This window comes from Aythya ferina (assembly GCF_964211825.1).
Source record: "Aythya ferina genome assembly, chromosome: 15".
Lineage (NCBI taxonomy): Eukaryota > Metazoa > Chordata > Aves > Anseriformes > Anatidae > Aythya > Aythya ferina.
The window spans coordinates 7,129,191-7,149,381 of record NC_140314.1 but is presented as its reverse complement, the minus strand read 5'-3'; the positions used below and the strand labels follow the sequence as shown (position 1 = coordinate 7,149,381).

Genomic DNA, 20,191 nt, shown 5'->3' with positions numbered 1-20,191 from the left:
GGGGAGGCTGTGAGGGAGGCGGGCAGCGGGAGGAGGCGGCCGGAACTGGGCCCGGAGCTTCCGCTGCGCCCGTGCTCTGCCGCCGGCCTCCGGCAGCAACAAAGGAGGCGGCGGGGGCCGGGGTGAGGAGAGCCGGGGGCGGTAGGGCCTCGGTGGGGCCCTGGGGCTGGCGGGGGCTGCAGGGGAGCGGCGGGAGGCGAGGCCTGGAGCGGCGCGGCCGGTGGGGCGGGCCCCGAGCGGCGCGGGGAGGAGGAGGAGGAGGAAGGGGCCGGATCCCCGGCAGCACCGCGCGCGGAGGCCTCGGGTGGGAGCCGTGAGGGTTTGCGGCGTTGCGGGCATCCCTCTTCGCGGGGTGCCTGTGGTGGGGATGGGGCGGCCGGCCCTGAGGTGGGGAAGGTGAAGGGGGGGCTCCAGGGAGTGGGGGCGCCCTGAGGTGCTGCGGAGGGGGCTCGGTTGCCTTGGGGTGGGCGGGGGAGCTGCCAGGGGGTGCTGAGGTGGGTGGGGATGTCCGGCCTCTCAGGTGAAATTTGCTTTCAGGTTCCCTCACCAGCGAGAACGGCAGCTGGAGATGGCGGGACGACTTTTGGCGCCTGTGGAAGCGAGTCCTGCTGAGGTGCGTCCCAAGGGTGGCTGCGGGTTTGGGATGCGGCCGGGCCAGGAGGTGAGGGGACAGGTGTGCTGGGAGCACCCAGGGGCCTGCTGCTGCTCTCGGGAGCAGCAAAATGCATTGGCATTTCAGCAGATGCCAAGAACCAAGTAACCTTAGCTCCTCAAAAGTACCTGCTTGTGATCTCGAGTGCTGTAAATGGTAGGCATTGCATTTATGAACCTGAAGAGATGTCAGCTGTGGCTTTTGGAAAAAGATGCGTCCACTTTGACGCATCAAAAGAAGAGGTTTAGGTAATACAATTGCTGCTATTAAACGGCCATATAAACTAACAAATATACGTATTTGTAGGTGTTTTGATCTTGATTTTATGTGCTGGGAGCTGCTCCCCCCCCTCCTCCAAGATGGCATTTGTTTCAGCACAAGGGCCTACAGTGGTGGACCAAACCACTTTGATGAAAAAATACCTTCAGTTTGTGGCTGCTCTCACAGATGTCAATACACGTAAGATTTCTTTTGTATTGCAAGTTATAGTTCTTCGGTAGTTTGTTTCATAAGCATCATGGCATTGTTTACGCACTTGATAAAAGTGTGCTGAATTCAGTTTAAGTTTTGTTAAAACTTTGATTTTTGAAGAAGCAAAATGATGAGCAATATTTGCTTGAGTCAAAGAGCGAGTGAGTTGTGTGTATGGATGGGTGTATGAGGGGGGTGTTTGTGAGAATTGTGTGCCTTATAATTTGGCGGTGATAGCTAAACTGATAAGATCTGACTGCTTCTTTCATCAACAAACCTGGTGTTTTATTTCATTATTTAGCTTATGCTTAACTTTTTTTGCTTGAATTTCTGTTTTCAGCCGATGAAACTAAACTGAAAATGATGCAAGAAGTCAGCGAAAATTTTGAGGTAATTAAAAACAAAAAACCCTTCCAGAATGTCAGTGCTTCTTGTCAGTGTGTCACTTTGATTTCTGATTTTATATGGTTAAAAGATCATGTATCTTGAGACTTAAGATTTATATTATATGTCGCGTATGTTACAGATGTATTTAGCAACTATCCAGGTTATTGGAGAGCTACAGCATTTGAATTTAGAGAGCTTTTATTTTATAATCTTTATTCAATAACCATTTAAATAAAGATGATCTTTTTTTTTCTGTTTTGTTGTATGATCAGAAATCTCTGTATTTGAAATTTTATTTCATTTTGAACATTTATCCTCCTGAAGCAGAGGGTCCTCTGTGACTCCTCTGAATAATTCCATACTACCAGATGCAGTGTCTGACATCTGGAGTGGAGGTGACTCCAGTGACATCTTTTGCTAGGTGATAGACCATCAAGTTCAGATGAGCATCAGAAAAAAATCCATAAATTAATTAAACCAAAATAAAATTCTACTTTCATTGAATACTTAGTTACTACTTGCCTGTTCTGAAGTTATAGAAAACTTGTTCTGTAGAACAAATAAATGCAAGATCTTAGAATAACTGTAATTCTCCCTGTATGTAGGTTTTCAGTTATGTTGCTGCTTAAAAAAAAGCTATTTGTATAATGTACTCTGTCCTTACCTGCTTTATTTGATGCGATCTTGCTTAGTCTGCGGTAAGAACAGAGAAGTACCCATTCCAGTGCTGTGTAACGTCTTTAGATCTTTTTAAGTAAGCTTTATGCAAGGTTAAATCATGCCCGTGCTGGATGTGCAAAGCTGTGCAAATTTCAGTTGTTTATGAGTTATCAATGGAATTTCCCGTCCAGTGAATTGTTTTGTTCAGGTTAATGTAGTGGAATACAACTACAGCTGTATTATTAAAGCTAAAAATAAAATTAAAAGACTTAATCCTTAGTATTTGGAAGTGAGTAAGTAGATGTCTGTGACTGTTTTACATTATGTGCACAGGTTGAGCAGAGCTTAACACTAACTGAAGTGACTAAAGGGACTAAAAACATTCTTGTGGCATTTTTGTATGTGTTTATTTCATAGATGGCAGGTCGGTGTAATTAGATGCCTGAGTAAAATAATAGTTTTCAACAGCTTAGTTTAGTGATGTGCTTAGAATCTGAAAGCTTAGTTGATTCTCCTTGCTCTTGTATTCATTAAGGAAGAACTTGTTCAATACTTGTTTTGATAATGTTCGAAATAGAATAGCTTTCTTCTCTTGGAACTTGCTTGATTTTGTAGTGTGATCCTACATAAAAAGATGATGAATTAACTTCTGTTGAAGTACAGTTCATGGAATCAAAGAATGGTTTGGGTTGGGAGGGATGTTAATGACCATCTGGTTCCAACCCCCTGCCATGGGCAGGGACACCTCCCACCAGATCAGGTTGCCCAAAGCCCCATCCAGCCTGGCCTTGAACACCTCCAGGGGTAGGGCATCCACAGCTTCTCTGGGTAGCCTGTTCCAGTGCCTCGCCACTTTCTGGGTGAAGAATTTCTTCCTTAAGTCTAATCTAAATCTACCCTTTTTTAGTTTAAAGCCATTCCCCCTTTTCCTGTCACTACGCTCCCTGACAGAGTCCCTCCACAGCTTTCATGTAGGCTGCCTTTAGGTGTTGCAGTCACTGTGAGGTCTCCCCAGAGCCTACTGTTCTCCAGGCTGAACAACCTTTCTGTTTATCGGGAAATATTTAAGGGTGCAAGAGGAACCGCTAACGTTGGCTTTGTTGTTTTTTTTCTCTCCTCCCCATTTTTTAAATGTGAAGGGTATGGACATTATTGTTGCATGTTACGTTAGATAGTTTCCTTTAAACTTCTGTGTCCATAGTCTCCATGTCTACTCTTCTCTGTTGTCTATTTCAGCTTCCAATAACTATAAATTTCAGCAGGTTTTATTTTTCACTTCTTAGCTCTTTGCTCAGTGTCACAGTGTTCAAGTCCTATTGGCTGTGTTATGAATCGGGATGTCTCTCTAGCTGGGGTAGAACTGAATGTGAATTGATGGAGGACTTCTTGAAGTGGGATTTTAAACTGAGATGCTTCACCGTAGTGTTAACTGCTTGACACTGTCAGCTGTTGGGCTAGTTGTAAGGGTATTGGGAAGTTGTTTTCAGAAATATTAGCTGGTTTTGTGAGTTTATGCTTTTCCTTGAATGGTTTGTGAACCACTTTCCTGGCATGTAGCAGGACTTGCGTTATTTCTTGTTCCTCCAAAGTAGGAACATTCTTATTAAAGCTGGGGAGGATAGGAGGGAGCTGTCAAAATTGGAGAGACTATAGGGGAGATAGGAAAAGATGCAGCCAGACTTTCTGGGGAAGACCTTTGAGGTGAAGAGAAGATAAGGGCTGATCTGCTATTGACAACTGTCTTGCGTTTAAAATGTTTTTGTGCCATTCTTAGTATATCTTTCTACTTTCTTGAAAACCCTCCAGTTGAAAAAAAAAAAACCCAAGACTTTCTTTGCACAGCATCTGGTGTAATACCGTGTACAATTGCACATTTTGAAATCTTACAGTAAGGAGAGAATAATAATGGAAACCTATAAGAGCAGAAGGTTTTATATAGCTTTTACATTATACAAAAAATGATGTGAATAAAACCCTGAAATAACTGTACAGATTTTCAAAAGCAAGCTGTGTTCTTATCTCTACCTTTATTAAACAGACCAGTATGCTTCTGTATCTTAGATACTTCAGAGAGTTGCCTTACAGCACATATGTAAACTGCAGATGAGTTTGCAAATAAACCTCAAGATGTCCAAGTTAGATTTAAGGCAGCATTGCAGATGGAGGAAGCTTGTTCATCCAGTATTTCTTCTGACTTTCCAGCAAGTAAACAGTAGCGTAAGATCATTTTCACAATGGAAAGTAATGCTTAGTTTGGATGGTGTGTGTGTGTACACCTTGTCAGAAATAAGTAAAATATCAGTTTAACAGTGTCTGAGAAGTCTTGGGAATCCTAGGGTAATGAAATGTGAGTGTGTGTGTGAGAGTTCTTCTTGTTGTATAAGCATGGTTGTTGGTTTTATTTCGTTTACAGTAGTTGCGCATTTTGCAATTTTTATTTTTATGTTGAGGTGCCTTAAAATAGAGAAACTCATAGTACAGCGTTGGGATTGGAGAAGAGATTAATTTTTGTTTGCTTTTGTTTGTTTCAGTAATAGTGCTAACTCTAGTGGGTCAGCAGAGGCTTAAACACTAAATCTCTTACAAAGTCACAGATAACGTTTACTAGTGGCTTTGAACGTAACTTGATACAGGCTGTGAATATGTAGTATTCCCATTTTGTCATCTTCCTGTTTTTGTTTTGTTTTTGATTAGAATGTGACGTCATCCCCTCAATATTCTACATTCCTGGAACACATCATCCCCAGGTTTCTCACCTTTTTGCAAGATGGAGAAGTTCAGTTTCTGCAGGAGAAGCCAGCACAGGTAAACTGTGTAGAGCATCTGTTAGCTTTTTCCAATGTGTGCAGTAGACTTCCTTTTCAGTGAAATACTTGATTAATACAATGAACTGATCTCTGTATACACTTTATTCTTGAAAACAGATCTGTCATTAGGAGTGAAATTGAAAAAGTCCAATTTCTGAATAATTTATAAATTACTTATAAACTTTGCAAACAGGCTTCTAAGAACAATGAGAAAAAAAAACCACAATGCAATAGAATTGGCTTTCTTAAAGTTGAAAAGGATGTGATAATGAATTGTTGTTTTTATGGGCTTTTATCTTTCTTATTTTTTTACAGCAACTCCGAAAGTTAGTGCTTGAAATAATTCACAGAATACCAACGAATGAACACCTTCGTCTTCATACCAAAAACATACTGTCTGTGATGTTTAGATTTCTAGAGGTATTTATTCTTACTTGTGTGTGTATATGTATATTCTTTTAAAACTGTTTCGGCCTTCTAGAAAGTTGTTCTCTTTCTTCATCTCCAAAAATTGTGGGGTGTAAGTTTTTAAATAGGTACGTTGGCTGTGCTTCTGTAGCAAGAGTGGAAAGGCATTCGACATAGGCTTCACCAGTGTGATGTCTTACTAGCTACAGGATTTCTTCACGCTTTTCTTTTTTCTTCTATTTCTGTTTTATTCTTACCTGTCTCTTATTGATGCAGGGAACTGTTCTTTATCACTTCAGACAATATTTAATTCAGAAGCACTTTTCTTGCTTAGTTTATATAAATTCAAGTACCTTTTTCTAGAGATCTTGTTCTGCTTCTTGCTTGGAATTGAAAACATTGTCGTTTAAAGCCCACAGCAAATATTGTGGAGGCGTCTCTGTGCATGAATAGCCCCATTCACATTTTTCTGTCTGTGGGGTGTGTAGTCAGGTCTGACAGTATAGAGTGCTTGAAACTTCGCTTTTTTTTTTTTCTTGGGGGGGTAGAGATCAGTTTAATATACTTTTATCCATACTTAGAGGATGCAAAGTAAAGCTATATCAGATGAAAGGCATCTTGCTCTTGTAAATTCATATCAACGGGGCACTTATGAGTTGTGCAGCTAAGTATACTTTTGCAGGGTTTTGAAGTTGTCTTGGAGTAGTTGAAGAATGCAACAGTATACTCACTAAAAGTTCTATTTTTTTTTCAGACAGAGAATGAAGAAAATGTATTGATTTGCTTAAGAATAATTATTGAATTGCACAAACAATTCAGACCAGCAATCACTCAAGAAGTAAGTTGTAAATCTTATGTGATATAGAGCTTACTCTTGTGCTCTTTTCAGAATTATGTGTAGGTTTATTTTTTTATTTCTGGTGTGATTTTATATTGGCTGACCTCTTGTAATCATGTGTTAGGAAAATGAAATTACCTTAAAGTAATTCTTAGAAGATGACTGCACAGTTCTAGTACCCCTGAGAAAAAAACAAACTGTTAAAGCCTAGTTCTTTTTGCTTCAGGTGTTTATGGGCAATATGGTTAGACTTGAGAGGACCACCAAAAAGAATAAAATATCCTCAGAAGTGAAGAGAATTGATGCCCTTTTAGTTTGTGAAAGATGGTGAAAGGAAACGCCTGAAAAAGGAAAACTGCCTTTTTTCTCCTTTTCTGTCCATACTTGTGTTGCTCCTGTGACTTGTGGAGAACTATTGGAAAGTTTGCATTTTCCTTCTGCTGCTTTCTCTCCTTCATTTTCTACTAGGAAGACTTAGTTGTTTTATAGCAGTTACTCCTATTGATACTGTACTGGAACAATGTTGAAGTGATAGTTAAATCCGTTTCTTTCCAAGTGCATTTCAAATTAATAATGGTGGAACAGAATAAAGACCTGAAGAACACTTTCAGATTCCCTTTTACTCTTGTGAAAAGTGCACTCTAGTAGTGGCTAAAGACTTTATGTACTTGTACCACTAATACAGATTCAAAACTGTGAATTTGTCTGTATGGTAAAGCAAATGTTTCCTTCCTAGATCCATCATTTTTTGGACTTTGTGAAGCAGATTTACAAGGAACTTCCGAAAGTAGTGGTGAGTTTATTTCCTAAATTGCCATTGCTATAGTCATTAAACTAATTTTTGTCTTAATTTTACCTCTGAAAGATATGAACGTAATTACTTTTCTGTTTAGTGCTATGGTTAGTGTAGTCTGAAGAAAAACGTTTAACAGAAATACTTCATAAAATGGAGAAATTTAGACTTTGAACTGAAAAACCTTCTATTTGTAGCACAGTATTAATAGAGTGAGAAAACGGAGGTATGTTTATGTAATATTAATTTGTTGGCTGCACGTATAGACCTTTAAAGAAACCCAAATACCAATTCTAATGAGAGTTCTAATGAGATGAATGTCCTTTTGACTATAACTAACATTATTATATTTTCTTTTGCTGTTTGCTTGTAGAATCGGTATTTTGAGAATCCTCAGGTGATTCCAGAGAACACTGTGCCTCCTCCTGAAATGGTTGGCATGATTACAACAATTGTGGTGAAAGTGAACCCAGAGAGAGAAGACAGTGAAACAAGAACAGTGAGTATTCTAACTGTATTTTAACTATGGGATTGAATGTATCACAATACCCCAAGTTGTGAGGGCAGATAAATGTAATAGGCTTGATTTTAGTTTGTTTATTTCTTTTATCAAGGTTTATTTGCAGAAGCTAATTGAAGCTCTTTAGGTATTTGCTGTGCAACCATAATTAAAGGAATTTTTATTTAATGTATATGCCAACAGGCTTTGTGCTCCTTAAATGTTATCTCTAAATAGAGTGTTACAAAAATGAGCAATTCTTTAAAAATGTTTAAAACACCTTTTTGAATTAATAATTAAATTGTTCATAAAACATGTATTCTCTTTTCAGCATTCTATAATACCCAGAGGATCTTTATCTCTAAAGGTCTTGGCTGAGCTACCTATTATTGTTGTTCTTATGTATCAGGTTAGTATAGTACAGTATTTTGCATGCAAATACTTCTTACTACTGAATTGTTTCTCTAACTTTTGCTGGCTGGCATATTATTAAAAATAATTACCTTATTTTCAAGATTAAAATATGGTGTAATAATAATCAATTGAGATTTCTTCATTTTCTCTGATTAGTTCTCAAATATGTTGAACGCAATTGCAAGTTGTAAATTTCTCTAATACTTTTTTTTTTAAAGCTCTACAAACTGAACATTCACAATGTGGTAGCTGAATTTGTGCCCTTGATTATGAACACTATTATAATACAAGTTTCAGCTCAAGCCAGGTAAGCATTTTAGTATTATTTTGATGATATATGGAATAAATTTCTTAACCTGCTATTCAAGATTGCCCAAAATATTTTTGTCTCAAACCTTTTCAGTTTTTGCTTCTGGTCTTAGCTACTTTTGAGATCAAATGCACTATGATTATTTGACATAAAATTGTCCTACGATAACACTTCTGTAGTTGAAATAATTGGCAAATGTGAATATTTCCATCATATGTCACTAAAAATATATGCAGTAGTGCAGTAGATCCCAATTTCTTATTTGACATTGATTTTTTTTTTAACAGTTTCTGACATAAATCTGTATTACCACAGATAGTATGCAATGGTGATCATATTAGGTAGGACTTTGCAGTTGCTTATCTTTATGAAGCCACTGGTGATACAGTTTTGTGCTTCCAAGCCTAGCTTGGGTGAAGCTTTGTGATGTTGCAGGTATCTGGCCACTGTTCTACCTGCTTTACAGAGTGATGTTTCTAAGGAAGAGCAAGTGGTGCTGAGAAGTGCAGCAGAAGTAGTACCTTTGTCTTTCCCTATCTTCCCAGATGATCTGAATAAGTGGTTGAAACTCAAGAGACGAACAAGTCTGTGGGAGGGAATGTTGCTTGGAGAAAAAATGGCCCCAGCTAGGGGAAGGGAGCCAACTGTTTGATGCCAATGTATTAGCTTGGTTTTCTGTAGGGAGTTGAAAATTGTATGGTTGCCTCAGGGTTGTGCATTTCTACTTAGAGCATAAAATGTTGGGAATTTGAATGGCAGAGAGTTGGGCTCTCCCATGGTGAATTTATTTCCTTATGAAGCAGTAACCTCTGTTTAAGATGATGTAATTTGATACTTCTGTGAATTTTCTGGATGAAGGTATTAAAGAGGAGGAAAAGAATAGTTAACTACTGTTCAATTTCATTTCAGGCAACATAAACTTTATAACAAGGAATTGTACGCTGATTTTATCGCTGCTCAAATTAAAACATTGTCTTTTTTGGCTTACATTATAAGAATTTACCAGGTACGATGTATTTTTATTATTATTCTTACTGCAACAGATTGGTTACTATATGGTGGGAAGTCTATTAGAATTGCTGCAGTGCATCGGGGGTTGGAGATAAGAGCAAATGAGTAGCAAGTAGAACCACAGGCCTTTACTTGGCTGTCCTTTCAGAAGTATTCTCATGTGAATGCAAAGTAAAAATGTTGTGGTACCCCCCTCAAGCACTTACGGAATGGCTACTGCATTTACTGTGTTCTATTTTTATCAGTAATCTTCCTAAAGAGAAGTCAGTGAATTTTAATTGAATGTTTTTTTGCAAATGGAAAGCAGAGCTTTAAAGTAGAATGTCATAATAATTGTATTCTTATGATTTTTTTGATAGGAATTAGTGGCTAAATACTCTCAGCAAATGGTAAAAGGAATGTTGCAGTTACTCTCCAACTGTCCAGCAGAAACAGCCCACCTCCGGAAGGAGCTTCTGATTGCTGCTAAGCACATTTTAACAACAGACTTGAGGAGCCGTATGTACTACTTTTTTTTTTTATAACGTATTTATAAACTGGAAAGATTTCAGTTATTTCTGTGTATTTAAGAGGTACACTGCATACTACTTGTTTTGGACTGTTTTGCCTTTTTGCTTTTTTTTCTTTCTTTCCCCCTCCCTGCCAAGCAAATTTTTGATCCATCTCTTTCCTCCACAGTATTAGTTGTTAGTTATAACTGAAGTTAATCTCATGTCATGAGTGCTGTGGTGGTTGCCTTGTAAAATATTGAATTGTCTTTGTATCTAAAGTCTGCCTTTATTTCCATAGCTTATTTGTGTTTTCCACTCTTAAGTCTTCCAGATCTCTTTTCCTGTGGCCCAAACAATGCTGATGCTCTCCTTTTCTCTTCCCCTATAGTTTTGCAGAACGTAACATTCTTGTAAAAGCAGACAGTCTACCATGTTATCTCTTTCATTTAAGTGGACCACAGTGATTTGTAGGCCATTTCAAGTTTCATTCAGAAAATGCTGAATTTTTATCTAGAATATCATTTGGAAATCTGAAGAATAAATGTTGCTGGATGCCCCTCTCTCTGAGTTTTTGCTTATTTGTTAATAAATTTTAGCTTGCTGTGTTATTTGAAGGTGGGAGCAATCAACCCTTCCTTTCATTGCCATCATCTGCCTTTAGGGTAGACTTTCCTAATTAACTTTTTGAGTTATGTATTTAGAAAGAAAGAAAATGCTTCTTTGATCTTGCTTTTTCATTTGAACTTGTTACTGTTATCTCTCCTTTGTTCCTTGTATCCCAAGTTGCATATATTCTTTCTCATATTTGGGATAGAGCTTATGTGGTAGATGCCCTACAAAACAAGAGTTTTATGTTGGACAGTGTTGTCCAAACTCATCCTGGGCAATAACTTGTTAGTTATGTTTAAAAATTTCTGTGAAGTTGAAATTAATGGAAACATTTTTTTCTTTTCCAACACTAACTTGTATTGTACTTTTATTGTATTAGTGCTGTTGCTTTGATTGCATACTGTGAAGTTAACTCAAGGAGCCAGTAGAGTTACCAGAGGTTAATTGAAAGTTTGCTTGCAAATGAAGCTGTCTCTTGTAAGCTCCGGGGATAAATTTTATAGTGAAACTTCCTGACTTTGGTTTAAATATCTAGGATAAGTGGATTAATGCTTAACTAATGTTATTTTGATTTTTTTTTTGCCAGTCATCATGTATGGCCTTCATTTTCATTTTCTTTTTCTTTTTTTTTCCTTTTTTCTTTTAATACTATAGAATTTATTCCATGCATGGACAAGCTCTTTGATGAATCTATACTAATTGGGTCTGGATATACTGCTCGAGAAACACTGAGGTATGACATAAAAGTTGGAATATCTTCCTGAGTGCCCGCCAGGGTGGTTTCTTTCCAGATTAACTGATACTTAGCACTATGTCTGTATAGAGTTCAAAATACTTACATAACTCATTTCCATGGAATCACAGAATGGTTGGAAGAGACCTTAAAGACCACCCAGTACCAACCCCCTGTCATAGGCAGGACCACCTCCCATTAGATCAGGTTGCCCAAAGCCCCATCCAACCTGACCTTGAACACTTCCAGGGATAGCATCTACAGCTTCTATGGGAAACCTGTTCCAGTGCCTCACCACCCTCATAAAGATTTTCTTCCAATACCTAATCTGAATCTCTCCTCTTGTAGTTTAAAGCCGTTACCCCTTGTCTTATCACTCAAATCCCTGAATAATTCTACATTCCCTCATTAGTTTCTAATATTGGATGGGCTTCTGCTGCTGTAAGGCACGGTTGCTTTTTAGCACTTGAATAGCACAGCATGAGCATCAGGCAAAATGAGATGAACGGGTGAAGGAAAATTACTTGACTTGCAGAAAGCAACCAAAACAATGGTCACAGGAAATCCAACTCAGTATCTTCCCAGTATGTCATGAAACTACTACCTAAGCTTGTGTCCAGCATAAAATCTGAATGAGACTTAAGTTGTTTTGTCAATAAGTATCTTAAAATTGTTCACATAACAATTGGAGGGGAAAAAAAAAAAAGAAAAACAAAGAGAAGGCATACTTTCTATGTCTTCAACAGTCTACTAGTTTTTAGGTGCTTTTGCTTACCAAACTCAGGTATGTGTACCAGAAGACTTATTTCCTTCTGCTTCAGAACCAACTGTACCTTATTGAAGACGTAGTAGGTCTGGGAGTGTTCTCTCTATTAAATGTTTAAACTTAGTATTTGAAAATAAATTATTTTCAGAGTTTATCAGTTTTCATAACTACTTTTGAAATCATGAGTCATCAAGGATTATTTGAAAGAGCTTGCCAGCTCTACTTCGTGTGTGGTTTAAAGCATCCTAATTTGTTCTCATCTGTATGTAGATGAAAATGTGTGCTGAGGATGTTCGACATTGGTTGAATAAAGATGAGAGGAGTAATTCTAACGTTGGTGTTGTGAAATGGATTAATGCATCTTTGGTAGAGTTATACAGTAATTTTCTTGTGTATTTGAAAAAGCTGTGTGAACCGTGTTTGCATATAAAATAGAAAGGTTTAGTTTAGAATCCTGAAAATAGCTTCAGGCAGTAATTATTAGTTAAGTCCAATTAGCAACAATTATAATTGTCCTCAAAGTGTTTTCTTCATTTCTTGTTTTTACTGATAGACCTCTTGCGTACAGTACACTGGCAGACCTGGTGCATCATGTCCGACAGCATTTACCACTCAATGATCTCTCCCTTGCTGTCCAGTTGTTTGCCAAGAACATTGACGATGAGTCCTTGCCTAGCAGTATTCAGACAATGTCTTGCAAGCTTCTGCTAAATTTGGTAGACTGTATCCGGTCTAAAAGCGAACAGGAAAATGGAAATGGTAGAGACATACTTATGAGAATGCTGGAGGTATTGATTTGTTTCATATTTTTGATAATAAGTTGAATATACTATTATTTGACATTGTAAATTGCACTTTCCTTCTCATTCAGAAAGGAGAATATATAGAAACAGTCTGCATCCTGTTTCATTTTCTGTAATTCAGAGAAGGGCTTTTTGAAATTCTCTGCAACTGGGATAATGCCTTTATGTACAGTAGAGATGTTTTGCCAACTCAGCTTATTTATTGAGTGACTTGGTTCAAAGTGGGAATCTAAATGCCTATGCTGATAGGAATTTCTTATTTTTTTATGCTGTATTTGTAATCTCCTCTTTTTCCCTGCTTAAATTTATAATTTAGGGATTATATTTATTATGCCTTATGATTTTTATTTGGATGGTTTGTTTTTTCTTTTCTGGATAGTGAAATCCTGAAAGACAACTATCTCACCGGTTCTTGGCATAGACCAATCTGTGAGATGTGAAAACCCCATGTTTACAAGACATGATGATGTTTTTAAGGATTGTCTTTTATATGGAGGAGGTTTTTTTTTTTTTTTTTTTTTTTTTAATTTTAAAAATCATAGAATCATCAGATGTGCTCTAAAAGCTCTCAACCATGGTGTAGTACAAGTGAAACCACCTGCTTGATGTAGCCAAGTAGTGTGTCCCCTCCATCTTTGACACTTCTGTGTTACAGGCTGTCATCCTTCTAAATACACTAAGGAGGTCATTTTAGTAATCTCCAGATTATTTGAGTTTATCCTTGAACTACTAAACATTGCCCCAGCACAGCTTATTTTATTTTATTTGAAAGGTACAGAAAACTTTGAACTGATACCTGTGCAACATGAGCCTTGTTTATTACCAGCCAAGAGGCAAAATGTTGGGGACATTTTCTGCTGGGGACATGTTCTGCTGGATTGATTGTTGCTTTTTAAATTTGATGTGCTACATGCACTGTCAGTTTATATTTTAGTTTTAGACATCTTACTAACTGACAGATTCTAGCTTTTTATGCTTAGTAGTCAATAGACTGAAATTGTAAGTATTTTAAAAATAAACTGAAGTTGCTTTTCATTTTAAATTAAATATAACTGTAGAGATGAGCTTTTAGTTTTCAGCAAATATTTTTATCATTTGAACTTGTTTAAAGGAAACATACTTTTTTGATATGTTTAAAAATGTTTGCATTTGTTTGAATGATTCCAGAAATACAGTTGTAAATTTTACTGGTTTACATTGACATGAAGTATTAGTATTATTAAATTTAGGACAATCTGTGAAGAAGAAGCTTACTACTTTCTTTTTTTCCTCCCCCTCTCTGGTCTGCTCTTCTATTGGCCTTTCCTCCTTGTGCTCCTAGGTTTTTGTTCTGAAATTTCACACTATAGCACGATACCAGCTTTCTGTAATTTTTAAAAAATGCAAGCCACAGTCTGAGCTTGGGGCTGCTGAAGCCGCACTGCCTGGAGTACCAACAGCAGCAAACGCAGCACCTGTTCCTGTTCCGTCTCCTGCCCCGGCCACTCCAGTGGCCCCTGCACCAGTGCCTGTGTTTGAAAAACAAGGGGAGAAAGAAAAAGAAGACAAACAGACATTTCAGGTCACAGACTGCCGAAGCTTAGTAAAAACCTTGGTCTGCGGTGTCAAGACAATCACATGGGGCATAACATCATGCAAAGCTCCTGGTGGTAAAGCTTCATACTATTTAATTACACTTATCTTTTGCAATTGCATGATTAAAAGTCTAGCATTAAAGCACATTATATTTTAATAAGTAACTACTGTTGTATTTTGTCTTCTTTCAGAAGCACAATTCATTCCCAATAAGCAATTGCAACCTAAGGAGACTCAAATTTATATAAAACTAGTAAAATATGCAATGCAAGCTTTAGATATTTATCAGGTATGTAACCTTACCACATGGCACTTTCATTTTATACAATTTCTCTGTTATACTTTTAACAAGGATTTCATTGTCAGCTAAAATACAAATTTTGTGTGTAGTATATTTCATGAAGCCTTTAATTTCAGGACTACATTTAGTGGGAAATCTTACAAGTTTCAAAGTACTTATCACTTGCAAGATTTTTTTTTTTTTTAGTAGTTATCATTGGCCTACCAACATAAAGGCAAACAGACTGTAAAAGTCTTGATCTTTTATGTGGTGGATTAAATCTATTGGTGTTCAAATGAATTTTTTTAGTTTAGTTGTCAATTAAAATATTCACTTTGCATATGTCTATCTTTTGACATTATACAAAGCACTGCTGAAATGTAAATGTAAATTACTTCGAATTAAGTAATTTTATAAATACACTGATATCTCCTGCTGTTGTCTTTTTCCACTCCTGACTCCATGATTTTAAGGTCTGTGCTGAACATACTCCATTTTATTATTCTTATGGTCAATGCTGGCTTTTGTGATTTGAATTGTATAAGGTGTGCATGTGAGTCTTGCATAATGTCAGTTTTAATTGCAAGATACTTCAAAAATAGTGGGGAAAACGTTACTCCAATTCTGTAACCAATACACGTATTTTCTAAATTGCCATAGGTTCAAATAGCAGGAAATGGACAGACATATGTTCGAGTAGCCAACTGTCAGACAGTCAGAATGAAAGAGGAAAAGGAAGTTCTGGAGCATTTTGCTGGTGTCTTCACAATGATGAACCCTTTAACTTTTAAAGAAATCTTTCAAACTACTGTTCCGTATATGGTGGAGAGAATCTCAAAAAACTATGCTCTTCAGGTATTTTGTTTGTTTGTTTTCCCACCCATTGGTAATAAACAGCCTGTAGAAAATAGCTTGTTCCTTAAAGTACGTAAGGCTGAAGATGAATTATTAAATAATAATGCTGAAATTAGCATGCTGGATTTGATTTGAAACAGTGTATACAAATGCTTTGTAAAGATGGATTTTCAAAAATTTCTAAAGTGATGCAATACAAATATGAGCGCTTCAGATAAGCAGGGGGGATATGAGTGGACTTTTATTCATGAAAGGTATTGAACATCTTGAAATTCCTGTTTTGTTTGAAAGGTTGTTTTGTTAATGTTCTGTTCTGCTATTTTACAGAACACAGTTCCAATTGTATACATCTAAAATATAAACTTTAACTTGGATATTTAAATTATGTACAGTTATTTTCCATTGAGAATAACCTGAATTGCTTGCACAGTAGTGAAGATAGGGGAAAAAGTTGGTCTTTTTTTTTGTTTTAAATTGGTAGTGTTTCAGTTTCCTGTGTTCTTACAATTACGGCGACACTAATTCCTTTGTGGTTCCCTTTTATAGATTGTTGCCAATTCCTTCTTGGCAAACCCTACTACCTCTGCACTCTTTGCAACGATTTTGGTGGAGTATCTTCTGGATCGACTGCCAGAAATGGGCTCTAATGTGGAACTCTCCAATCTGTATCTCAAGCTGTTCAAGTTAGTCTTTGGCTCAGTTTCACTGTTTGCAGCTGAAAATGAACAAATGCTTAAGGTAAAGGTCATCTGGAGTAAAAAAAAAAAAAAAATAATCTTTTTTGACTCTTAATGCATTTTCAGGTGTTTGAAGAAACTTTGTTTTGTTCTCTCTTTCTTGTGATAGTCTTTCCATGTTTGAACCACTGTTAGCACTACTGTTCAAACACCAAGTAACATCATTGCCTTACTTATAAGAGTTTATGTGAACGTTTGAAACTAAAGTGATGTGCTAATTCTGAGTCTAAATGACCGAATCATGCTTGTGGTCACAAATCTTTGTAACTTAACAGTCAGGATAGGTGTTTTTTTGTTGTTGTTGTTGTTCTTCCATATTAACTTAAGGCTTTTGATTAGATTGGCATCACTTCTTTCTTTGTGTTGGTTAATCTTGTTGATTAGATTGGCATCTCTTTTGTGTGTGTTGGTTAATCTTGTTAGTTTTATGTTATGTTCAGTGATGACATGTACCTCGAGTTAAAAATATATTTTTGTCATGTTTTTAAAGTTTGCATTGAGGAATTCTATTTTTCTATTAATGTGTTTGTTTACTCAAAAATCTATTTTGTATGTTGAAAACGGATCATCTCTTTCGCTGAGCTTAGAAACACTATTCTGAGCTTGAAGCAAGAGAGTGCTTTTTTGTACAAGTGACAGCTGCTTATATACAGAAAAACTTCACAGTAGTATTTGAACACTGCTCCTTCTCACAACGTGACCCTCCATTTCTTTTCTCCCTACCTTTAAATAAACACAATGTCTGATACTGATAACTATATAATATTTTCTTTTCTTAATGATTTGCCATAGCAGTATTAGTTCAGTAGTTGTTTTCTGTGTAGAACACAGTAGATAAAATGATTTTCCCTGTTTCTTCGAATGATGAAAGTAATGTGAAGCAATAATCATAACTAATATGATGCAATATTCTTATAATCTTGGTTAAATTCTTCTCTTTTGTCATCAAAATCGAGGTCATTTGGATTTTATAAGATGGAGATCCAATTTAAAGAATGTGATTTACTACCTTCACAGTTTCATGCTTGTTACGTTTTTGTTTCATCAGGATTGATGATATGGGCCTTGGCTAGACAATTTAATTGAATGATGAAGGCTGTTTGCAGCATTTGCATAGCAATGTAGAATACTTCTAGATCTTAATAAAATCCAGAATTGTGTCACTGTTTCTACCTGATATGGGAGAATCCTTGTGTTTAGCAACAGATTTTAATGATTCCTGCCTGCAAACTGTTAATGTCCACTGCTCTAAAAGGCCACTGAGTCTTAATTTTTGGTTCTGTAACTGTTTTTTCCTTGTAAAGTTGGTCTTTAAAGTAAACTTAACATTCACAACATTTAAGAATTAATGATGAAGTTAGATCTGGAGTAAACTAATATTGTGAAATGTCTTCTGTTGTCGTTCTGACATTTATGCTACAATCCTTATGTTCTCTGGAGCAAATCTGTTTCATTACATCAGATTTGTAGAAGGTTTTCTGTTTTAATACAATTAGTGCTTAGAGTAGCAAATAGACTTGATTGTTCGGCTAATGTGAAAGCAGCATTTAATTAACTAAAGAATACTATTGTTTCTTGGTGCTGTTCAAATAACAGATTTACTTTTTAACAATTCCTTGAGTGGTTATAAAGTTAGGGTGTTATCACCTTACTTGAAATAACTAAAGGTTTTTGATCTGAAAATCTTGTCTCATGCTAAACTCTTACACTGCAATGATGATAAAATTGATGATTTATTAATCTTAAAGCTTTATTTTTTTTATAGCCACATTTACACAAGATTGTGAACAGCTCTATGGAACTTGCACAGACTGCCAAAGAGCCCTATAACTATTTCCTGCTGCTCAGAGCACTGTTCAGATCTATTGGAGGAGGCAGTCATGATCTGTTATATCAAGAATTCTTGCCGCTGTTACCAAACTTACTGCAAGGTAGAGCAATACCTTTATTTCCCTGCCCAGTTTCTGATCTTTTTATGTGAATACTAGTAATAAAGTTATATTATGTAATTAAAAAACAAACATCAAAACCACAAAGCCCTAACTCCGATAAGTAGCTGCTGACTTTGAGCTTAGCACTTGATTAAATATCTTGGATTTACTCTCAGCTGCTTCAGGCTCCATAGTTCTGGCTGCTTCACAACTTCTGCTGCTTGTTTTCTGCTTTCTCTTTTGGGACTGCTGGGTGTTTGTTTATTTCATGTTTTGCAATGGGTAATTTTATTAGCATGAAGAGTGAGGTGTAAGGATAGTAGCAGAAGTGAGGTTGCCGGGCCATCACCAGTATTAAGGGAAGAATGTTACAGAGAAGCTCTGGCTCTCCTGGAGTTGAGGATGTGTGTACACCTGCCAGTGCATGATAAATATAAATGCGAGTAGTGTCAGTTTCCAAAAAGAAATGGAAATAAGAATCAGTTTGATTAAATTAGCATATATGCTTACAAGGGCTATCATCCAGAGATATTGGAGGTGACCAAGGAAGCATGCAGAACTACTTAAACCTAAGGGTAACCTAAATGAGAGCAATTTCAGGAGAGTGAAATCCTTGGGTTTACTTTGCATATGTCTATCTTCTGTCATCTGAAGTTACACAAAGCACTTTTGAAATGTAAATGCACATGATTTAGAATCAAGAAACTTGCAGGGGCAATTTTTATTGTAGCTAGCAAATATGTATGTTATGTATAACTCATTGTGTAAAATGGGTGTCAGTGTAAAGCTGCTAGCTGTGTTTGTGGAATATATGAAATCTTCCTACTCTGTTTGTGTAGTAAGTTGGGGAATATGTTTAGTGTGTATGGGACAGTGAATGACCCATACACCTTTCATGTTCATTTTCAAGAATCCAGATATTTTTTAAACAATTTTCTCCAAGTAAATTTTTTAAATTGATACAAAATTGAGGTTTGGGTCAACAATCTTTTTTTATTTTCGTGTACTGTATTCAAAAGCTACTGTATTTTAACATGTATTTAATACTAAATTTCAGTGTATGCATAGATATTCTTTCTGTATATGCATGTACCTACAAAAACATTCAATGCATAAAATCCGTAGATGGAAGTTGTAATTATGAATATATTTTCTAAATACATTCTTTAGAGATATGAACTTTACATAATTTTAAATGCCAGGTTATTCTAAGTATAGGACATAGAAATTTTTGAGCAATGAACTATGGACTGTTATCTTCTATTGAATGTGTAATTTATCAATGATTTTCAGGACTTAATATGTTGCAAAGTGGTCTTCATAAACAACACATGAAGGACTTGTTTGTAGAGCTCTGCCTCACGGTGCCAGTTCGTCTGAGCTCATTGCTCCCTTACCTGCCAATGTTGATGGATCCCTTGGTGTCAGCTCTCAACGGATCTCAAACCCTGGTTAGCCAGGGCTTAAGAACTCTTGAATTGTGCGTGGACAACTTGCAGCCAGACTTTCTGTATGATCATATTCAACCAGTTCGAGCTGAGCTTATGCAGGTAAACGTGTTGTATCCTGTTAAACCACAAGAGGTCATTGATTCACTAAATATTAGAATTTTATGTGAAATTTTGCTTATAAAAACTTGAAAAAACTGTTGTAAGAACCATGCCTGTCTGATTTGAGTGCAAAACACCATTTGGTGTTATGCTGCTAAACTCAAAATTCTGAAAAATTTAAAAGCGAATTAATGTTTTTTTCTATACCCCCTGTTGAGAGGTTAAAATTAAGAATTGGGACTCAGTAGGAAGAACATTGCTATGTTCAAGATGAATTAGTACAGAAAATGTTTAAAAATTGATAACTTATTGAAAACGACAATCAAAACTAATTGCTTTCAGCATATTGTGATTGACAACTAACTACAATCTTACATATCCAGTGAAGATGGCGTGGCTAAAATTTGGAACAATGTTTTAAATGTGGCTATTTCCTCTAATAGTGCTAGCATATAGTCTGCATTGCCTTTTTTTTTCTTTTTGGATGTTGAAACTAGCTCTTTGAGGTTATTTAACTTGGCCCATGGTGGTGTTTTTTTAGTGTTCTGTTTTTAATTAAATTAATGACGTTGTCCATCTAATATTAACCATAAATACAAAATTACATTGCA

The 20,191-nt window shown here is 36.6% G+C and overlaps 1 protein-coding gene across 6 annotated transcripts in view; it reads left to right on the top strand.

Annotated features, from left to right (window-relative positions):
* The first annotated feature begins 7 nt into the window (after positions 1 to 7).
* Positions 8 to 20,191, top strand: part of TRRAP (transformation/transcription domain associated protein) — a 91,026-nt gene continuing 70,842 nt past the window's right edge. For 4 of the 6 annotated variants that reach the window (XM_084536516.1, XM_084536514.1, XM_084536515.1 and 1 more), the window contains exons 1-21: positions 8 to 122; positions 538 to 613; positions 959 to 1,111; positions 1,464 to 1,513; positions 4,865 to 4,975; positions 5,293 to 5,397; positions 6,140 to 6,223; positions 6,960 to 7,016; positions 7,390 to 7,515; positions 7,847 to 7,924; positions 8,148 to 8,236; positions 9,149 to 9,245; positions 9,610 to 9,748; positions 11,005 to 11,083; positions 12,403 to 12,637; positions 13,974 to 14,301; positions 14,419 to 14,516; positions 15,168 to 15,362; positions 15,909 to 16,100; positions 17,865 to 18,030; positions 19,324 to 19,580. In XM_084536516.1, coding sequence (XP_084392642.1) covers positions 1,012 to 1,111; positions 1,464 to 1,513; positions 4,865 to 4,975; positions 5,293 to 5,397; positions 6,140 to 6,223; positions 6,960 to 7,016; positions 7,390 to 7,515; positions 7,847 to 7,924; positions 8,148 to 8,236; positions 9,149 to 9,245; positions 9,610 to 9,748; positions 11,005 to 11,083; positions 12,403 to 12,637; positions 13,974 to 14,301; positions 14,419 to 14,516; positions 15,168 to 15,362; positions 15,909 to 16,100; positions 17,865 to 18,030; positions 19,324 to 19,580 — 2,586 coding nt within the window. In that variant the 5' untranslated portion in view covers positions 8 to 122; positions 538 to 613; positions 959 to 1,011. Of the gene's footprint in view, positions 123 to 284; positions 388 to 537; positions 614 to 958; positions 1,112 to 1,463; positions 1,514 to 4,864; positions 4,976 to 5,292; positions 5,398 to 6,139; positions 6,224 to 6,959; positions 7,017 to 7,389; positions 7,516 to 7,846; positions 7,925 to 8,147; positions 8,237 to 9,148; positions 9,246 to 9,609; positions 9,749 to 11,004; positions 11,084 to 12,402; positions 12,638 to 13,973; positions 14,302 to 14,418; positions 14,517 to 15,167; positions 15,363 to 15,908; positions 16,101 to 17,864; positions 18,031 to 19,323; positions 19,581 to 20,191 lie in introns of those variants that run through there. The other 2 variants (XM_084536513.1, XM_084536512.1) reach the window with 2 other exon arrangements.